The sequence below is a fragment of the Aphelocoma coerulescens genome, chromosome 3, assembly GCF_041296385.1.
Source record: "Aphelocoma coerulescens isolate FSJ_1873_10779 chromosome 3, UR_Acoe_1.0, whole genome shotgun sequence".
Lineage (NCBI taxonomy): Eukaryota > Metazoa > Chordata > Aves > Passeriformes > Corvidae > Aphelocoma > Aphelocoma coerulescens.
In genome coordinates this window covers 51,985,636-52,008,469 of record NC_091016.1, presented here as the reverse complement: position 1 = coordinate 52,008,469, position 22,834 = coordinate 51,985,636, and the positions used below count along the sequence as shown (strand labels likewise).

The following is a 22,834-nucleotide window of genomic DNA, read 5'->3' as shown; positions in this document are numbered from 1 at the left end:
TGGCAATGAAATACTTGTATGGCTTAAATTTTGAGATAAAATTGTGAGGTTTATTAGGTTCAATAAAAGTGTATCTGCTTCATTCAAAGCTAGTAGTTAAATTTATAGTTTCTGAATACTTTGTGAAGGACAGGCTTATGATGGGTTTTAAATCATAGTTTTAAAAAAAAATGTTCATTTGAACTGAAGATTTTACTTCCTAGGTGAAAGTCAGTATATATCTGTTGAAGTCCAATCCAATGATTGAATCAGTTGATTATGATGGTGCTATAATCAATGTTTTATTGCTAACTCACTTTCAAATGTAGTGATGGCATTTAATGTTGGTGGCGTCCACCAGAATTCTTCTGTCCTTCCTTATGCCTGTAATGATTGCTCGAAACAAAGTACATGTAGTCAGAGGAATAGAATTGGCTTTTTTGGATGGATTATTAAACTAGATTTGTATGTTAATTTTAGCACTTTTGCTCACACCGGTCTTTGAGGAGGACTTTTAATTAAAAATTAATTTTGCCAAATGTTGTTATTTTCTTCTGCATTTGTCAGTTTTTCGGGTAAAACCATACAGGGAAATCAGAAGCACTGAATTCTGAATCCAAGGGTTCCTAATGTGCTCTTGCTCTCTGCTGTTTGAGCTTCAGAGAGAATTTAGGTTAATTTAGTAAATAATATTCACTCTGAGGGTCAGTATGTTCAAGGCAGTATTGAATATGACTGTGTTTGACCTGACCTGAATATGTCCCAAACTCACTAACAGTATTTCCCAAAAATTGGAAATGGAGATTGTCCACTGAACTGACCAAAATGATTCTTTAATCATCAGCTCTTCACTTTGAGAAACAGCAATATATAGCACTTCCTTTTATTTTGTGTGATCAGTTCTGAAAATTCAGTCCTATTATTAAATGGGCTGTCACCTGACAAAATGTAATGTTAATATATCGTATGTACTGCTTATTGCAAGGTAATTACTTGAACATAGACAGAAAGCTGTGCAAAGAACTGGAATGAGATCCATTCTTGTTTTTAATCCTCTTAGGTACTTAATGCTTTCAGTCTATTAATCAAGTAAATACAAAAAGAGTTATGCTTAGCAACTGAAGGTGATGACTGGTGGAAATACCATGAATTTAAAATATATGAATTATGATCTAGAAGATTAGTACTGTCACCAGAGTGACAGTAGAATTTTGTCTAACAGAGTATTAAATGTTTTCATAGTTCCGTAGCCAACTGAAGACTACTTTGATGTTTTGATTCAATTTTCTACCTGTTTGATAATTTTTCTGTGAAATCTAATATGGATTATGGAGGAAAAATGTGGCTACATTTTGTCTCTAAAAATGACAGTGGAAACTAGATGTAAATTGGATGGTTGACCTAATTTTAATATATGAAGAACTTACCTTTTCCCAATTTATTCTGCCATACTATGCTGATCATTAAATTTGGCTGTAAATTTGCAAGAAAAGTCAACAGTTTATCTGCTACTGTTGTTTTTTAAACCTTTCTCCAACTTCCCCCTAGTTTCCCTTTGTAATTTCTGCTAATGGTTTTTTATTGTATATGTTTTTTGGTTCCCCTCACATCCTCCTAGGGATGTTCACTTCTCTCTAAGCTATAGGATGAAGTTTAAAAAAGACCAAAGAAATTAAGATTGGTTGCAGTGATATTTAGTGGCTATTGTGTGTCTAATCTCTTGATACTCTTTTACAGAAAAAAAATCTAAAATCTTCACATGATGAAAGTCAACAAGTTGTTGTTACATGATAAATAATCTGTGCAAAAAGTTGACAAGATGCCAAGATTCAGTAGTGAAGGATTCTGACAAGAACACAATCATTTTGAGTCAGGAAGGACTTCTATGCACCTTCAATACGTATCACATATCCAAGTAGCTAAATGGGTTTAGTTATTTTGTGATGTCACGTTATTAAATTGTTCTCAGTGTAAAATATAACTGAATGTAAAATTTCTGTTTTGGAAATAATGAAATCAGAACCATGTCTGCAATTATTTACTTAAAAAGATTTGAATAAGCATGTGCTACCATTTCAAAACTGGCAAACTTTATCAGTTTTAAATATTCTGATAGTTCTTCATGCCAGCTGTGAACACATGACATAAGAAGATCCTGCCAAAGCTCATTGAGTTATTTCTTTTTTAGGCATTGACATTCTAAATGTACCTTGATTTCTGCTTCTGCACAGCCACCATGATCTTGGCTGAGAGTACTTTTACTCAGGTCTTCTAACTTCATAGTTGTGAAGGGTTCTAGCACAGGGGTAGGAGGTTCAGATTACTGCAAATGAGCTTGCAGCTTGTATAGCAATTGTGGTATTGACAGAATTGACTTCGTACACAATTGTGTAGCATTTACAGTGCTTGTCTGTCCATGAAGTCAAATCCCAGGATTAATTAATGTCTTGGGCTGGTGAGTTTCACATCCTCCTTTTCAAATATCTTTTAGCTCAATGTTTAAACTGTGAGGTGTTAGATTGTTTAAGATAGATGTATACTTCACTCCTGTTTGGAATATTATTGATATTCATGAACAAATGCAGGAATGACTGGTGTCCACAGAATAAAGAAGTGTGACTAGACTGAATGTTTTGCCCAGGTGCCTCTTTACTCCTAGTCCTTGTTCCTATTGTTGGTGGCTCAATTTAGCATTTAATTTCTCTACTTGTCAATTCTGGTGTGAAGTCAAGGAAATCAACTTAAATCCCCTGTGGTTTAAGTTAAACTATTTAACACAAGGTTGGTGTAGAGGTGGCAGGATGGTCACCATCATTTTAAGTCTCTGCTGGGATATGTCAAGTAACAGTGCTGTTTCCTATAATCTAATGTTTATATGATCAGTTATCTTGCAGTTTCCACCATGAATAGTTCATGCTATTTTACTGCTGAATAAAAGGCACCAGTGTGCAGTCTGGAACCTTTTGTTAAATACCTAACTCTCTTTAAAATGGGGTCAAGCAAGGAAGCACTCTGGATGGGGATAGCATCTAATGCCAGTCAAAAGGAAATGACAGGAGCAAGCCAGTATCTTAACCCTGCCCTGCTCCACGGTTCATTGGTCTGACTCAGGCAGCTCCTACAGTGCATCCAAAACCCAGAACCCCCTTTTATCTCAGATGGTCATCCCTCCCATTCCACATCAAACTTTGGCACAGCTTCTAGCTCTTCTGTGTTCTAGGCTGGCCAGGTGAAACCTTATTCCTCATTCCTGTCCTTACAAAGCCTGTCCTTCGCTCCTGACAGCTCTCTGGTCAGCGGCATTCTGCCAGAGCAGGTTCCACAAGGGCTCATCCCTACACAAAGCAGTTATCTCCTTACAACTAAGGGGAAGCAGACTGTTGTTGTCACCTTTGCTCTAACAGAAATACATACAGCCTGGGCATAGCATGCATTTTGGACACTAATCCTGAGGTTTGATTAAGAGAGGTCTACAGCCAGAGAGTTGATTTGAGTCATGAATATAGATAAATCTCTGAAGGGAATCTGGTGTGACTGATGGTCTCTGTCAGTTTGGGAAGCTCTAGAAGGTGTCAGTTAAGAATAATGAGACTAATCCATTCACGTGGAGGCTTCCTCTTTGTCAGCTTAAGTGTGCATAAAAGCTAAGAAGACAACAGTCTGCTCAAGGAGTAATGATATCTCCTTATACCTAATGCTTTATAGTTTTTGTACTTTATTTTTGAATAGATATGATTTATCTGTTTAATGTTCCATAACTGAGAATCTGTTTAACAAAACTATTTGACTGCAATCTGATTTCTTGCTTTAAGTATACTTTTGAAAATGGGAAATAGTTTTTAGTGGTGCATGATTTTATGAGGAAGGCAAAAGATTGCATATAATGGAAATTACTTTTCTGAGGGCTTTTTTAAACTGAACTGCAGTAAACTTTAAAGAGTAAAAATGAGGGATGATAAACTCACCTTCTTTTAAATTTGAGAAAAAAGACCAATATACAATATACCAATATACAAATATAGTCAATTCAATTTTTCATACTGTAGCATGAAGTAGAGTGTGCTTTTATAGCTAACAAAGTGAAAAGTCTTTGTACTGCTTTTATCTGTGTTTGAATAGTGCAAATCCAGTTTTCTTTCAAGAGCTGGAGGGTGTTTTTTGTGGTTTTTTTTTTTTTTTTTCTTTTTGTTGTTTTTTTTCTGTGCTGACTACATTTCCCAAATCAGAACACTTATTTTTTCGCTTTCAGATGCCTTCTCTCAGAGGTTATAACAGTGTTATATTTTAATTGTTAATATTTGTTCTAATATTGACTTTCCTTTGCTTCTGTAAATTTTCCTTTTTTTTTCCATTTTTAATTTCAGCTGAGTTTTCAACATAAGATTGGTATCCTTTACTGCAAAGCAGGCCAAAGCACAGAAGAAGAAATGTATAACAACGAGATGGCAGGACCAGCTTTTGAAGAGTTCCTTGACCTACTGGGCCAGAGAGTACGGCTAAAAGGATTCAGTAAATACAGGGCTCAGCTAGATAATAAAAGTAAGTTATGTTTCAAGCTATGGGAGAAAGGGTAATTATCCAGCTGATCTTCTGTAAATTGTGTTATCTTTCCATGCTCTTGACTGTGGGTTTTGATTAGAAAGATTATATGGTAAATTAGGAAGATGAAGCCTATGGTAAGAGCATCTATCAAACCTTTTCTGAAAGGTCATTTAGTTTTTCTGTGGCATTAGTAGAACTGAAAATCAAAGCAACTTATTTCATTTGTTTGCATTTAGTGAAAATCATACTATGTGAGTAATATTTCCCCAGCTACACTTTAACATCTTGTTCTTTAAAAGCCAATAAAAATATATGTATTTCAAAATATGGAGTAGTTTTCCTTATTTCAGCTAAACTTTCATGCTTACTTTTACCCAACACACATATTTATGTTCATATTTGAGGAGCAGTCATGTTTTCTAGTTTCTCACACATGCACAGTAAGCGTGTCATCATTCATCAGCTGATAATTATTCATCTACCTCAGTGCTGTGTTCATACTGCCATTTCTCCAGGTCTTTCAGTTTCCGTTAGTGCAGTAGTATAAAAATTTAATTGTACAGATTGGTTGGGTTTTGTAGCAAAAATAGGAACTGAAACATTTGTGTTAAAAAAAGTTAGTGATATGTTAACATGCTTCTTTATTAGCAATGTTTTCACTGCCCTTAAATTTAACTTAACTCATTCTTAGTATAATGATGTTTTAACAGGATTTTGACAGCTGATCATATGAGCCATGATCTAAGGATATCTTGTTATTCATTTACTTCATTTTGTCATATTGTCAAGCTGTCTAAGCACCACATTTATTTCCGATCATGTTACTGCCTTTTGCTTAAATCCATGCTTGTTTCACTTTATTAATTCAGGATTTTAGAGACTGTTGCATCCTATTTCAGAACAGAATAATAACAAATAATTTTTCAAATTAATTTGTAGAAATACACATTAACCTGCTGTGGATGTCAGACTTCTGGAATGAATTGATAAATAGGGGTGAAAAATTGAAAAGTGTAGGGGGTGTTTGGGTTTTCCATTTTTTTTCCCAATCAGAGCATGACTGAATGCCACCTAGTTAGTTGTACATATGAAAATAAATGCTGGTCTGTCAGCAAATTCAGTTTCTGTATTTGCTGTGCTTCAGTATGAGCTTACATTGCTGATTAGCATTGTGCATGTATTAGTCAGTAACATGATTTTAATGTTTGACGAAGTCTGTGTGCCATTAACTATATTGTCCTGTCATAGTATGTTCTCATAGTTTGCAACAGGCAGAATGGAATTAAGAGTTCAAAACAAAAGGGTCTTCAGTATTATATTAAATGTGAAGTACTGACCTAAGGATCACATTTTGGTTACGCTTGTTTTTAAATGTAATGATGCAACAAGTATTACCGTGTGTCATATTTAGACTTAGCTAATATATTATTCAGACTGCCTGCAGGTTCAGAAGAGTGGAATAATTTAGACTCTGTGAGCTATATTTTTGGTAGCCACTATGTTTCAGTAATAAATCTTGCTTAGTTCTTGTAGGAGTCAAATTTATTAAGTTTTTATATTCTCAAGTGCTTGACTAACTGTGGGATTTTTCTCTAAAAAGTTCTCTTTTTAAAGTTTGTTTATTTAATATTTGGATAATTAATTGGTCCATTTCTCATGTAATAAAGTAGCATATTGTGATGGGTTGACCTGTCTGAAAAATAAGCCCCCACCTCTTGTATGCTCACTCACCCACCAGTTTGTGAGTTAAGAGAGTTTGATGAGTGACGGGAAGAAAGGAAAACAAACCACCCCCCAAAAAACTCCCAAACAAACAAAAACTCTCAAACAAACAAAAAAACCCCAAACAACAAAAACCCACAACCCACCCCTACATCAATCAGCCAACAATACAAGTGATGCAAAGGCAATGACTTGCCACCTCCCATTAGCTGTCTGATGCCCAGCCAGTCTCTGAGCCACAGCTACCATGACAAAGCTCTCCCTGTCCCAGTTTTCCTGCAGAACATGACTTTATAGGGTATGGGATATGTTTCTGGTCAATTTGATAGGCTGTCCTGGCTGTCTCCTTCCAGACTCTTGGCCACCCCAGCACAGCTGCCGGGGTAGGGGACAGTGTGAGGGGCAGAGAAGCCCTGATGTTGTGTGAGCACTGTTAAGGCACAGCTAAAACATTGGTGTGTTACCAACACTGCTTTGATCACACGGAGAAAACACAGCACCATATGGGGTGCTGTGAAGAATTTTAGCTGCATCCAAGCCACACCCAGTGCAAATGTCAAGAGCATATGGAATATATTAACTATAAACTCTTTTCTGCCCTTCTTCGGTGCAGTTTTAGTGGCATGCAATTCCAAACCCCAAGATAAAGAAATAAGAAAATTAAATGAAACTTTACCTATTCAATACTACATAATTGGTTTAGTATATGTTTTAAAACATATCAATCTACTAGAAATGAGAAAAAAAAGTAGTATTATTGGAACATATTTTGTCTTTCTATCTCTTCAAAACTTTCTAAAATGCCACTGAAAGGTTAAAATGGAATTAGATTTTCAGCTAAGATTTTGAAATAGAAGAGTGCAATAAGGTTCCCTTTTTAAAGCAACATTTAAGTAATAAACTTCAGTGGAAATTATACTTTCTATTTCTTGTGCAACTGTAATATCTGTTACATAGATATTAATAAATAAAGTTAATTTAATCTCATACAGACATAACCGATGCACCCAGTTATTATATGAATGTGCTCCTAATTGTATGCACACAAATATTTTTAGATTTAGGACTGCAGATAAAGAAGTGTATATTTATATACTCTTATATACTTTTAACTGGAGAATTAGCGTGGGTAATTGATTCCTTTTTGGAATATAGCTACCGTTTAAAACAAAGCAAAACCCCAAAACCTTAAACAGTGTGTTAAAGAGTGTACTGGAGAATGTTTATTGGTGCAGATAACATAAAATTATATTAAAAAATAAGTGAACATGGAAAAAGAGAAGAAAAATTGGTAGTTGTCTTGACTCAGTAGGGTTTCCAATAGATATAAATCTTAAACTTTTTAGAAGTTCATTGTACTTACTAAAATAGTCTGTACAAATTGAAGAAGAGGAATAAAAAGGATTAACTTAAAACTACAGTGTGAAACTCATTTACTATAAACATCACAAAATGCTAACTATTAATAAACTTTCTAAACAAAAGAAATAAAATATTAATTTATATCATATATGAAATGTATTTTAATAATTTTCCAATATATGTATTATGCACATGTTTTATGTTTTAAAAATGTCTGATCTGCAACATGTGTTTTAATGTTGGATTTGAAATAGCCAGTTCATTTTTGGTAAAGTATGGGCTTAGTCAGTTGTGTTTATTAATGTTTAAATAATGAAAACACATATTATATAAAACGTCACACAATTAGCGAAGTGTTTGGGGTTTTTCATGCTATGCCAATATATTCAAAGTTAGTTTGTTTAGGTCTCAGAGACAGTAAACTCTTTGGGTTTTTTTCTGCAGGACCCCTCTATGTCATAATATGAAACTGAAGAGTAGATTTCTAGCTGATGGAAACGTTTTTGTTCAATTGAAAAAAAAAATATAAATTGCTTAAATAGATTTAAATCATAGCATGCTCTTTTAGGACGCTGCTCTTTAGCAGTGTCCTAAAAAGTAGTACAAATGTTCTAATTTACTGACCTTCTTGCAATTAAATTAAATTTCAGCTGATTCAACAGGAACTCATTCCCTCTATACTACCTATAAAGATTATGAATTAATGTTTCATGTATCAACAATGCTACCATACATGCCCAGTAACAGGCAACAGGTATGTTTTTTTAGCTTTTCATTGTAATTTTACATCATAAATGTTTGACATTGAGTGTTGGGTTTTTTTAACAGTATTGGTTGAAAACTAAATTGTTTTAAAAGAAGTATGACTCAATTATATTTTTTCTTCTTGAAATATTGTAAGACATTAGAAATCTTGTAGGATTTTTATTCTATATAATTCAGGAACTTATCCCATGTACCCTATTTCATTATATTATTAAAAGGCAATATTGCCTCTGGTGGATGAGTTATTTTCAGTTTGGACTGAATTCACATCTTATGTATGTTTTAAACATTGAATGGAATGAATCTTGAAAATAGTCTCGTGGCTAAAATATGCATGTAATAAGGTTTTTAAAACTATTCCACTTAATCCTTGTATTCCAGATATTGAAATGTTTATTAATGTGTGAGCTTAGTAATAAGTTTTAACTGTATGCTTCAAGGTATCTGTGAAAACAGAAAACTGTAGTGTATTTTTCTTATTTCTAGAGAATTCTCTTTGCTTATATAATAATTCAGAATGTCTTCAAAACATTAAGGATGGCTAAAAACCAGCACAGCACTCAAAGTGTGCAGTGCACCAGTAAGGTTACTCTGTCATGCCTGTCTAAGATATTTCTTGTGACTTAATTGCAACGTACAAGCACATTTGGTATAATATATCAGTATTAATGCTTAAAAGAAAAGCAGTGGAAGAGCTCATAGATCAGCCTGATGGTAGTTTGTAACTTTCTGTGCTGCTACTCTGTGTTCTTCCAGGTATGCAGAAGTAAGTGATTTATTTAGTTAGTTTTGCAATATTCTCACCCTGCCATGCAAGTTACAACAATTTCAGCCGTTGTGGAAGGTTATCAGAAAATAAGATGCTATCTCACTTTGGTTTTGAACAGCACATGAAAGGTGCTTACTGATTGATTGTTGAACCATATGGGAGTTGTATCTTTCATGTCTATCCTATCGATAGATCTTGTGTGAGGAAAAAGAGATGAGTCAAGGCAGCAAGAAAAAGATAAAAGAAAAGTATTGAAATTATTCAGAAGGGATAAATAAAAATAAAAATGGAAGAAAGTATATAATATATTTATGTATTTTAAATAAACAGTGCATAAAGCTCTGACCAGTTTGAAAAGCTGTTTCAAGTGAAGAGTTAAGACATTGCACTTAGGATTTGGTTTAAAGATGTGGTTTAAAGAAACTAAATTAGGAATCAAAAGACAAACTTTTCACATATGAATAATACAAAGTTTAGATGACTCACTTCTTAAAATGTGTGGCTTTCAGGAGACAGAATGTTCAGCTACATCAGACACTCAACTGTGGCATAGCTAGTAATCTAGGGATTGGATCTTCATCACTGATTTCAGATTGTTCTGCTTCTCTAAACTTTCAGTTGCACCTTATTACAAAACAGGATTAATTTAGTAAACACACTAGGAGTTGTTCTGTCTGTAATCAGTCATAACAATCTTTGACTGGAAAGTACATGTAAATAGGGAAAACTACTCTGTTAAGAAGATATAATACACTGAATGAGCTTGCCTTAAAAGAATAAAAGTAATGTTTTCATAGCAAATCACAGGCACTGACAGTAAATATGGCCTTACTTGGAGTTTATTACTTCTGTTGTCTTTCGTGAATTTTCCTTGTTTGTGAGAACAGGACATCCTCTTGCCATGATCCACTAATTTTCATCGTTTTTTGCTGTTTGTCAGCTTCACTGCTGTGTTGCTCAGCCACCCCCTATTATTGTCCTTTCACTTCTTCCTGTGCCTTCCTTTCATTCTTCTCATTTCCTTATGTGTCTTCCTTTATAGTCAGGTGCTGATTCTTGTGTACAGCAAAACGTTTCAATTTTAACTCCATGGTTTTCCCTAGCAACAAACACTCCTTTCCATAGTGTTTTAGTAAGTTCTCATCATTGTCCCTTTAACAGATTCAATATTTAGCAGACGCACTATGTTGTTATTCATGGCTTTCTTGGGATCAAAATAATGTGGCAGTTTTGCAAGTTCAAGCTGTATGCCTATCTGAAGACCCACCACATTATTTTTCAGGTGATGAGATCTATCAGCGTTTGCACAGCATGTACACTGTCTTAATGAAATGTGACAAGTGCACCCAAATTACCAGAATTTAGCCAGCCTTAATGTGCAAAACAGATTTATAATAACTGTTTATTTTTTTTTTCTCTTACTGTTTAGTTCCAAAATACATAATGAAGTCTCTTCAGGGTTTGGCTCACTGCACACCCAAGTGAGGGGAAGTTAGAGACTACGGTAATTTTCCCCTTAGGTTATGTTAGGAATGAAGCTCCCCATTCAATACTTATTTTCTGCTAGCATATTATGTATGTACTGGCTGAGGTTGTTGCATCCTTTCCCTATGTCCCTTGTTTGGTAATGACTGGGCAAGGTATTCAGCCACTCCTCATAATGCACAACAGTAACCTTCAATGAGCAAGCACTGAGCATTGCTTGTGTTCCAAAGACCTGTGAGCCAAAAATAGGCCGCGCCAGAACTGTTTGTTGCTTCTTCCAGGATATAACTACGCCCTGCTTGGTCCCTGATCAGGACATCCCTCTAGTTTTAGAACCAGCAGGAGATCCAAAGAGCAAGGTAATTTTTATTTTGGCTGCAACGTAGGCTGGGAACTTTCAAGTCAGCTGCTCCTCCCCTAGGACAGAGAAGACTACCAACCCTGGTGTGGCCAGTTCCTTTTCCTTTATTGGCCTTTTCTTCAAAGCAGTTCAAGGCTTTCCCCTTTAAACTTTACCTTTGCAATGTCCCTTTCCAAATCATTCCCTTGCAAGTTACCCATTCACACATTTGCAGTCTGCTTGTGTACACGTGGTCAGACCTGATTAATCCAAATCAGTTCAAATAATCAGTTTTCACCTGGTTTTATGAAAACTTATAAATGAAACAGATATGCAATAATGAAATAAGCTTGTTGCATTTAAACTGCTGTTAAAATACTTGGGTAACAAGACCTATGGTTATACCAAACTCAGTTTAACCAGATCTGTCGAAAGATCTTTTGCCATTCATTTCTGGTTTTGGTACTGGCTAAGAACACAAATTGAAAATAAAACTTTTGGAAGCACTTATTTTAGAAATGTACTAAAATAAGTTTTACATTTTTCTTATTTGGGTCTTAACACTTCATCATTTAATTGAATGAGGAGTATACTTCACTGCTATTTCAACAAGAATTCCTTGTTGTTTTGCAGTTTGACAAAGCAATTCTACAGAAGTGGGTAGATTTTTAAGGCTGAGCAAAAGCTGTAAATATGCTGAGTTTTAAGACCGATTTTTCCTTCAGAGATGCATATCTGAAAATTAAGAATTGAGTCATCAAAATTTGAGAATTAATATAATAACTATCATTTAGTGCAAATAATTTTAATCGAATGGATTCTGCTTTTCTAACATATTTTCGTTACTGGACTCCCCTTTTGTCTCTTGTACTCTTACATAACACTTCAGTGATTTCCTTTTGGCTGCCTATCATACTTGATTAGGTTTATTTTCAAATTCTAACATGACAATGATGTCTCCTTACTGTAAGTTATTCTCTGTAATCTCTGCACCCAGTTGAGATTTCCTATTGTGCTTGACATTGTCATGAGACTCTTTAGAGTATGTTAGAAAGGCAGATTAAAAACATAATTGTACAACATCCAAAAACCCCAAACCTGAGCAGACCTCAAAATGAGAGAGGAAGGGGAAACTGAGAACCTGAAAAAAAACCAAACAAGCTAGGAGGTAAAAATCTAGGTTTTAAAATGGAAACTAGAAAAGGGGTTCTCATAGGTCATTTTGCTTAGTTCTGGTTTCCTTCAATTCCTTTTTCATTTTCAGTATGCCATCCTTATCTCACATTTCCCAGACAAGTATGCATTCCCTCCTTCTTCTCCATTCAATACTTTATTCTTTTCCTGTTCCTTTATCCTATCCAGAGCACTTCTTTCCATGTTCCAGATCACCCCAGTTTAATTCTCCCCCCTTTAGAAGTTCTTTGCATTATGGTCCTCTGTACACAGCCACAATTGTGCTTTGCCTTTGCATTGTGTTGAAGTTGACTGACCACTTTTGCATGACAACTATTTGTAAGTGTTACACTGGCTTTACTTTAAATTGAAGAAGTCACTAAGATCTCTACAATCTTGGTAAGGTTCTTAAAAATAATGACCTGTCTTCCTATTTCTATTTTTGTGCCTTGTAGATGTTTCCACTCTTGAAAAATATCCTAGGGATAGGATATGGGAACTGCCATACTTTTGAAAAGTTGTTTGCTAGTAACATTTCAAATGCTTCTAAAGCTTACCTCCAATTAAATGAATGTTATTCTTGCTTAAGCTATGTATGATGGCAAGTAGAACCTCCTAAAGGGGTCTACAAAAGCAGAAAATATTCTTGAAAACAGTGGTTGTCTTGAGAAATAAATATAACTTTAAAGAGGATTGCATTCTCGTTTTTATAACCTGGTCTGTAGAAATGTCTAGGCATATACCACTATAGCCAGAAAGAGTAATTGAGTGGTATAACAAGGGCAGAAATTAATCACCTTGTACTTCATAATTGGAAGGTTGCTTACAAATTTAACTCAGTTGTAAATTCCAACCTGTGAGGTAGTAATAATTTCCAAACATTAACTTGTGCTGCCCTACTATGATCTAATTGTATGGCTCACTAGACAAGCAAATTAAAGTATACCTGACACAATTCTGTGATCAGTTCCTTGTAGTGTACTTCTATATGCTAGAGGTTGTATATCTTAAATGGCCCAAATAACCAGTTATTTTCATTTTAGTCTTAAAAACCTGAAAACTTGACTGAGCCACAGGGCTTACTGAATACTGTTTTCTGTTCCTTTGTCTGTTGTAAAGTTTCATAAGAAGTCTTATTTCTTTACCTGTACTTGGGATATTGTTTATGTTTAAAATAATATGGATATACTGAGTGTTTTAAAATTGTGGCTTTGGCCCTTCTTACTACCCTCAGAATATCATCCATTATGTTATTTTAAGAGCTATAATGAAACATACTTATGGGTTCTAGGCTTTAGCATGTGCAACTTTGCTTTTCATTGTTGGTAGCTGAAATACTAACTTTTAGTGGAACTGGGAAAATGCAACAAAATACCCTTACTAGAAGGATTCTGTTCCATGAAATCACCTTGACAGAGAAATTTTTACTTGCTCTCTCATAAAGTTTTCAAATAAATTTATTTTTATATCCTTTTTAGTTACACATGAGCTAAGGTACACTTAAAAGTGTCTGTGTGCTATTAGTTGACAATTCAAGGTCTTTGGCAGATTTTGGGTAAATATTTTAAATGTAGAACATGGTAGACTACTTTTTTTTGTCTGTTAATATACAAAATTTGAAAGTTACAATATACTTCCATAAGGAAAGTGAACTTCATTTTACTGTGTCATTTTGTTGAGATTTTTTAGGAGAAAGAGTAGTATCCCTTATTGCCAGATATGTTCTGTAATTCTTACTAAATTTTAGCCTATAAAAATGACGTAGTACTTTAAATTAGTCCTTAAATATATTTTGATGATAAAAGCTACTGATTACAAGAATAAATTTTTAATTAAAGACTTCCCAATAACTGTTGTTTCTCTGTGAGTCTTGGCTCTGTTCCTCAAGTATGCAGTTGTTAACATTTGTGATGGGTATTCATGATAATAATAGGTTTTTAAAAAATAAGATCATAATATTAAGGGCAATATTTAATAGTATTGCAACACGGAAAATAAAGTTTTATTAAGACATAGAAGCAATATTCTATTTTTAATGTACAGACAAACATTACACTGTAAAGAGGGAACTGATGTACAGTTTTCTGGATAGTGAGAAATGTCAAGTGATGCAACGCTTTTTTATTACTGAAGTGAGGCATTGGTAAGGATAAGAGAAATACATTTTTCTCATAGAATAAAATAGAAATGAGCAGAAACTATGGAGAACTAGTGTGGGGGCGTGAGAGAATTCACTAGTGTTTTTGTGAACTTAGCCCAATTTCTTTTCCCTATATTTTTGCAGTTCTGATATCCTTTATATGTTGTTATCCATGATAGAATAAAAGAATAAAACCTATTTCTGAAAAATTATGCTTTATTTTTATTGGTTTCGCTTGTTTGGGTTTTTTTCTAAGATGATGAAATTGTGATTTTTTTAAAAAATAACTAATTTTTCAATGCATGTTTCTTGTCTAGCTGCTAAGGAAAAGGCATATAGGAAATGACATAGTTACGATTGTCTTCCAAGAGCCAGGAGCACTTCCTTTTACTCCAAAAAATATTCGTTCCCACTTTCAACATGTATTTGTCATAGTCAAAGTACATAATCCTTGCACTGAAAATGTGTGTTATAGGTGAGTATAGCCTTATAACTATTTAAGTTTGTTACTGAGACTACAATGGAACTGTGTTTTCTCGCTGTTTTGTGTTTCTTATAGATATTATGTGCACAATTTTTAAATTTCTGCTGCACTTCCTGGGAATTTGAAACCCCAGTGTCTCCCTTGCACACATCTAGAGTTATGGATCTGCCGTTTACAGAACTCCATGTTGCTGATTTATGGCCACAAAATGGGGATATAACAAGTTAATGAAAATAAGATTTGCAGACAGACCAATAAAATTAATTTAGAATTTGTATTGCGTATTTCCTCTTTTTGAAGAAAGTAATTTAAAGTATTTCAGAAGGCCAGTGACCTGTATGAATCCCTGAGTATGACAATATGACATCAGGATGAGTCATAGCCTTTAAGCACATGCATGAGGACTTTTGGAGTATGGAAAACCATTCTAAATTTCAGATTTTAACGCTCACATTGAAGTCACTGCATCATGAATTTTAGCAAGACAACCAAGGTGGAAACACAGTTGTGAATTGATTGGGAATTGTGCAAATAGTGATAAAGACATGAAACATTATGACACAAGTTTATGCATAAATGTAATTTATTCATTGTATAGAATGAAATTAAAATACATCATGAGAGTGGGTCATATTACTGTCTTTTAGCTATCTACCAGAACTTAAACTATCTTTTAGAACTTGATTTTGTTTTGGTAGGTGTTTTGTGTTGATTAATACATACATTTCCTAAGTTATATTTTTCTTACTATTAAACTATATCTGTCATCCCAAATGTGACTGTATTTCAGTCAAACAAATAGTAGTTTTACATACTGTGTACAGTATTTTGAAATATTTTTCTGTTGAAATATGTTATGTATATCTCAACTATCTCAATTAGGAAATATTCCTATTCTCTTACATTTTGCTGTGAACTGTCTAGATCAAGAAATTGCAAGTGTCTTCCAATTTTATGAACATAGAGTAGGCAGCTTAAACAGGTGGAGAATGCTCCATTATAGTCACATTTGACACCAATATTTTTTCACTGAATTCACACTTCATTGTAGAAAAAGATTTGAGGATAAAAATTAATTCTGTTTCTATTTATAAATTTCTTAGTTTTAAGATGATGCAACTGAGTGACAGCTGAAAATTATAGACTTACACAAAAATAATTTTTAAAAATACTTCTCTCATTTATTTCTCACAATGCCTTTTTATATTTATTCCATTAAGGAAGGGAGACATTGACATCCTAAGAAGTTGTCTTTGATATTTTTTGTTTTAATAAGATACATTCATAATGTCCTTTATATATTTAAAAGGAGAAAGCCTTTTCAAAACAGACAACCCAATCAGTTTTCTTTGATGTGTCTGAAATGTCTGCAAATTGGCATGTCAAAGCTGTACTCAATTGTGTAAATGGATTGCAGAGATCATAGTTCTGCTTATCATCTGATTTTTTTTTTCTAGGGAATTAATAATTTTGTTGTGGTTTTTTGTTTTGTTTTTTCTATTTCCAGTGTTGGTGTTTCACGATCAAAAGATGTTCCCTCATTTGGTCCACCCATTCCCAAAGGAGTAACTTTCCCCAAGTCTGCAGTCTTTAGGGACTTCCTTTTAGCCAAAGTTATTAATGCTGAAAATGCGGCACATAAGTCGGAAAAATTTCGAGCCATGGCCACAAGGACACGTCAAGAGTACTTAAAAGATCTGGCAGAAAACTTTGTTACCACAGCTACAGTGGATACTTCAGCCAAATTCAGCTTTATTACTTTAGGGGCAAAAAAGAAGGAAAAAGTGAAACCAAGGAAAGATGCACATCTATTCAGTGTCGGAGCAATCATGTGGAATGTGATTGCCCGAGATTTTGGCCAGTCTGCTGACATTGAATGTCTCCTTGGAATCTCCAATGAGTTTATCATGTTGATTGAAAAGGAATCAAAAAATGTTGTGTTTAACTGCTCCTGCAGAGATGTTATTGGATGGACATCTGGATTAATGAGCATCAAAATATTTTATGAAAGAGGAGAATGTATTCTTCTGTCTGTAGCAGATAATTGTACTGAAGACATCAGAGAAATTGTTCAAAGACTTGAAGTAAGTACAGTTTCTAAACTGGAATTCCATTTTTTTTAATGAACTGTTATTTGTCTACATCTCCTTTGAGATATAATTAAAAATGTTCTATGTTTATAGTTCAGGAGTGTTTTCAGTCTTCAGAGAGCATTACAAATAGTAATCTTCAAAACAGCATGTGAGGTAAATGTTATCAACCTGTTTTTCAGGGGTAAGGATTTAGATACCATTAATCTGATTACTTGTCCGAGGCCATGGATGGTCCCAGTGTTGAAATCAGGACTGAAAAGCTTTTGCCACCTCTTGTTGTAGCCTGTTCTCAAATCACACCCTTGTAGGTAGAAATATCATTAATTAAAAAATAAATAAAATCTTAATGTGTAAAATGTACTTTGACTTTTTGTAATAATGCATGAGAACATTAGTGGAAAATATTTTGTAAGTGATTCTGCTGATTTATTCCTCTGTACTGAGAAAGTGCAGGAAGTAAAGGAAACCAGACCAAGTAATGCCAGTTTTAACAGCTGACTGGATAAAGTTTTTCAGACACTTGATGACCCTGTCAGTACTACTGTCGTGCAGTCAGTACAGATGAAACGACAGGAGCTCCAAGGCAAAAGTGCTGATGCATGTAGTGGTTGCACTTCACTCTTTGATCTTAATTTAAGTGATTTAGATGGTCTTAGGGTTTTCTTCTACTAGAAAGCTCAGCACTGAAAAGAAATCCCTCTGCTTCCAGTTTTCACGCTGGAACAGATGGATTGCAGCTGATGATTTAGGGCCTCTCTAGTACTGCAGTCACCTTTAGCATTGCTCAATATCATTGCCTAAATAATAACTTTCTTCCAAAGTACAATTACTGTTTCAAGAGGTGAATGTCTTTCAACTCTTCTTGCCACTGCTATATTATCCTTTTCAATTGAAGTCTTCAGTTTCACTTCCCTTAGACAGATATTTCCCTTCTAGAAAATAGTGCTCCCATTAGGTCTTGTTAACTGAACAATAAAAATTCCCTAACACAAATGGAAAACAAGATTTAAAGTTCTAGTGAAAACTGCTCCTGTCATCAGTGACAATTTTTTCTGCTGTTTTTTGCTTACTCGGTTTTGCAAAACATGGAAATAGAGCATGTTGCTGAAGACAGATCTTTAAGATTTGGTAATTAAAAACACAAAATTAAACGTTTATCTATGTTTACTTTCTCTTTTTGTAGTCAGATTTGGGGTTAAATAATGAGAAATTGGTTTCAAGCCTAAAATTTTGCATCAGATATTACGAAATTTACCTGAATATTATCTTCAAGTATCTATTCCAATGAACTCTGACTGCCTTCTCTATCCCTGCCACCTATCCAACCTTCACTCTAATTAAAAGAGTTAACTATTTATTTAAAAACAATTTTTGTCCCTGTTTCTTGCCTCATCTTTTTCTCCTTTTCCACTGCTTCTTCCTCTCTTTTGAAAGCTGAATATTGATATTATTTTCTGGTTGTTTTATAACATTGAATGCTTTCTACAGTCCTTATATACATTTGGTATGGAACCATTAGAACCACTAAAAATTATTTAAAACTCTGATGCCACACTTTATGCACATACTTTAAAAACCTTACAAGTGTCTCAAAACACATCTAAGGTTAACAACCACATGTGCCAGCAGATGATAAACATGAAAGCTCAAACTCCATTGTAATATAAATCTTCAGTGACCGGATGATTAACCCTTTTCAATCATGAGTTAAAGCATTTCTTAAAACCAGTGAGCAGAACACTGTAATTACTAAATGAATTTGTCAAAGAAATTACTAGACTTTATTGCCTGGATTTAAATCATGCAGGTAAAAAGGACACCTATCTGAATATCCAGATTAAGAAAAGTTGTAAAATCTAGCTGACACCATGATTTTAGTTTGAACTGAAACAATTGTTCCAGGACTGAAAAGAGAGCTGTGACTTGTCAGTCTAGACAAATTTGTATTTGTGGGGAGAGTATCTAGTTATAGAAAGTAGAAAGAGCAGCAAACTATAGATTAACTTGAAGGGTTGTGTTGGAGGGCAGGAAAAGCAGTGGTTCTGAGCTTTAGGATAACAGAGAATGGCAGAGTGATAAAAGATTAAATGGGAACACTGAATGGATCTTTAGATGAGAATCTGAGTTGACAAAATTTCCTTAGTATCCCCTATATTAAAAAAACCTTTTCACCTTCTTCGTGGCACTTAGAGGATCTCTGTCTTTTAACTTTATCTGTTTTAAGTGCATTCAGAGAATCCAGCTTTTAGTTCATTTGTGGTCACAAGATCAGTGAAGCTGCAACCAAGTCAGCAGAATGCCATGTTTTGAAGTGGAGCAGCACTGTGTTTAATGTGACATTACTATGTAATATGCAGTGTTACCTTTTAGGAATATACACTTGGGGAAGACTAGATCTCCTGAAATACTTCCCATTGGGAATAGATGAGTCTTTGGCAGGAATCTTTACCTTTCTTATCTTTTAACTTTTAAATATTTAACTAACTTGAAGAAGAGATTTTGAGTGCTTTGAGTTGGGGAAATCCATACACTTTGCTGGTGCATTCATTTTGCAGTATTCTATAATTGTGACATAATGATAAAGAGGTGTCAGCCCCCAAAAAAGAGTATTATGTAGCTTAATAAGGATAAAATTCCATCCCTCAGCTGGGCTGAAGACTGTAATAGCATGTTCTTTTCACTGCATGACTAAATGTGTATTTTAAAAATTTGTGACAGAAGTGTAGCTAACAAAGAGCTGAAAATTTGCTTTTCGCTTATCTAGTTCACAAATTATGAAAGTCTTATTGAAATTTAGTCATGACTGAAGGGTTGAAAATAAAAGAGCTAGGTTAACAATATGTTAAAGTTTTCAGTATGCTATATGCACCGTTATAAACACAATGGAAAGTTCCACTTAAAAAGGAAAGTTTCTAAAAATACCAAAATTTCAGAGCTGAAAAATGACAAAGGAAATAGCTGCTTTGTTTTTGTTATGAAAACCCAGATCTGACTTTGTAAACAAAGCCTCCAGAGTACATTTTGGACATCTCAAGAATGATTTTCACATTGTAGTTTTGAAACCTACATCTTGAGAAGTAACTGGAAAGATTATGAATCAAAGTGCTGCAGTTCAACTCGCCTAAATTTTCCAAGCAATAATTCTCAGAATATCAGATCCTTGCAGTATCTTCAGTATTTCACAGTTCACAGAAGATTATCCCTTAATGAATGAGGGCTAGTTGTATTTCATTACCTCACAGGTTAAAAGCATGAGCATACACCAGCTTCCTCAAATCAGCAAAGTTAAAATAACTCATAGGTTTGTGGCACTTGGGTCTCATGTGTGCAAATCCTAATTCTTTCTGCTGAGTGACAGATACCTGTATAGAAATATTCTGTAAAGAAAACAGCACTTTGAAACTTATTAAGGTACCAAATCTTGTGACTTTCAGTCGTGACCAAGTTGGAGGCATGACCAAGTTGCAGGCACAAACACTCCAAAGTATTTCCAGTCAGCCATTGGATTGGAAAGGGAGTAAACATTAGGACTTTCATCCCTAACTCTATAATAATTGTGGGCAACAGATCAATCTAAAGAGGAAAAGTGCAAAAAAGGAAGCTACAAAAGTATGCTTTGCTATGTGTGAAGTTCCTTTGTCAGTGATGGAGGCATGCTTTCATAATTATTACCAGTGAAGGAGACAGTCCCATCCATTCCTTGCCTGCCACCTCTTTGGAACACTGTTTTGAAAAGCACCCTGATTTTTCAGCTGTACCTTATCCTGCTCTGTCTGCATGGCTGCACAAGTGCTATTGCAATACAGGGGACAGCACAGGGGCAGTGGTGTCTTGGGTCAGTTTAAACCTTCTGTGAAACCTCATCAAATCAACTGCCTCTGACTCGGGTGCTGGAAGGAGTGGTTTTGTGACGGCTGTACCCAGCCACAGTGCAGCATCTCATGAGCTGTACAGTCCTGCTCCCTCATCATGCAGCCCTGAATCAGGAGGCATGCACATTATAAACTAGTAAGCTAGCCTGCCTGGATTCTGGCTCAAGCTGGCAATGGAGAGCAAGAGCAGAGCAAGAGTGACTTTTCCAAAATAGCCTCCTGAATAAAGCTATAAAACAACCTTTGCAGAGATTTATCTGGCGCAGCTAACAGTAAAGGACACTAGCCTCCTATCTTAAGCTCCTTTAATTAAATGCCCAAAATGGGTAACTAAATGCTCAAACTGTGTGTTCTTGTGATGCACACTAAACCCAGCCATAAACAGCATGAACAACTTTGTGGAACAAGGTATGGTGTGCCATGGAACCGCTCTTAGTGTAGCATGACCTTGGGAAGATCCCTTGATCTGTATTGTAACATATGCATCTCTAAAAGGCAGGTATTTGCCTTGGTGGAGTGTTTGTGGGAGATCTTTGATATGCACTACAAAGATCTTTCATATGCACTACAAAGATCTTTGATAATGTTTCATAGTGGTTAAGATTTTGTTCTAATTGTCCTAATGAAGCTAAGTACATACTGGTTTTGTGACACCGATAAAAGGGAAGGCTGGGGTAACTCAAACTTCCTTGCTTGAATTTTGTCTTCTGAGTGTGGTGCAGTATCCCAGCTTACAGGCTGTTGTATGATTATGTTTTACATGAAAAAACTGTTGAGAACTTGTTTCACAGTCTATAGAAATGAACCTGCTTAGCAAAATCTGAATTTGACGGGTTTTGGTTACTCTGTATAACAACAGAACTACTTTTCATTGAATATGAGGAAAGTAATTTTTTTGTATTCTAAGTTTTCCAGTGATGAGAAAACTCTCATCCCATTTTAGTAATATCCTCATCTGGAGATGATGGTAGTTAATCTGCCTATGAAGCAAAATAAATTAATATTTTCTTCATTGCTATTTTCCTGAGGAAAACAAGCTGCTAGAACTGAAGCACTTCACTCAATTTGGCTCATGTTATATCTCGTGTTTAATACTGTTTAATACTGAATTAAAAATTCTTGCATTCCTGCCGTCAGCCAAAAAGAATGAAGTAATTGACAGGGTTGTTTTGTATTTTGAAATATTTTTAGCGTCATGAAATGTTTTGTTCCTTTTGTTTTATGTAGAAACCTTCATTCAAACGTAAATGTTAAAATAATTTCATTTTAGTGTATTAAAGATACTTAATATCCAGCCATACATGACCTTATGGTGTTTGTAAACAGATCTGTCTGTGTGCCCTGACAATCGCGTTAACGATCTGGTGCTTCTTTAGATAGTGACCAGAGGATGTGAAACCACGGAAATGACCCTGCGGAGGAATGGGTTGGGCCAGCTTGGATTCCACGTGAACTTTGAAGGGATAGTGGCAGATGTGGAGCCCTTTGGTTTTGCATGGAAAGCAGGCCTACGGCAAGGGAGCCGCCTGGTTGAGATCTGCAAAGTGGCTGTGGCAACTCTGACTCACGAGCAAATGATCGACCTTTTACGCACATCAGTGACAGTAAAAGTGGTGATTATTCAACCACACGAGGATGGAGCGCCCAGAAGGTAACGAGCAGCCTTCTCAATGCAGCATTTTATCTGGGTTTTTTTTCCTCTGCTCCTGCTTAAATGATGGCTTTTATTGGAGGCCTTCAGTAAATGGATATTGTCTGTCGTGTTGGATGATAGTATTATTGAGGGTCGTAAAGCAATCTCATCCCCAAAACCCATATTGACTTGTTACAGAAGATAAAATAAGATCCTACAAGAAATTTAATGGAAAATTTAGTTTTGTGTTACTTTAAAAGGGCAGGAAGTAAACTTTAGTGTGTCATGACCGAGCTGTTCTGAAAGCTGATGTTACTTCTTTTCTTCCATAGGAGAGTTTTATGTTTTAATGCTGAATTTAAAAATGTGGAATCCTTCTTATAAAATTGTACCTTGTCTTTGTGATTTCTCCAATTCCTGACTATTGAAAAATATTTGTTTTACTTTTTTCTTCTATTGAAATTTAACGAAAATA

At 34.9% G+C, this 22,834-nt stretch overlaps 1 protein-coding gene across 4 annotated transcripts in view; it reads left to right on the top strand.

Annotated features, from left to right (window-relative positions):
• Nucleotides 1–22,834, top strand: part of SIPA1L2 (signal induced proliferation associated 1 like 2) — a 127,870-nt gene that overhangs the window by 63,683 nt on the left and 41,353 nt on the right. For all 4 annotated transcript variants that reach the window (XM_069010271.1, XM_069010274.1, XM_069010273.1 and 1 more), the window contains exons 6-10: nt 4,344–4,518; nt 8,256–8,359; nt 14,595–14,752; nt 16,269–16,845; nt 22,103–22,377. In XM_069010271.1, coding sequence (XP_068866372.1) covers nt 4,344–4,518; nt 8,256–8,359; nt 14,595–14,752; nt 16,269–16,845; nt 22,103–22,377 — 1,289 coding nt within the window. The remainder of the gene's footprint in view (nt 1–4,343; nt 4,519–8,255; nt 8,360–14,594; nt 14,753–16,268; nt 16,846–22,102; nt 22,378–22,834) is intronic.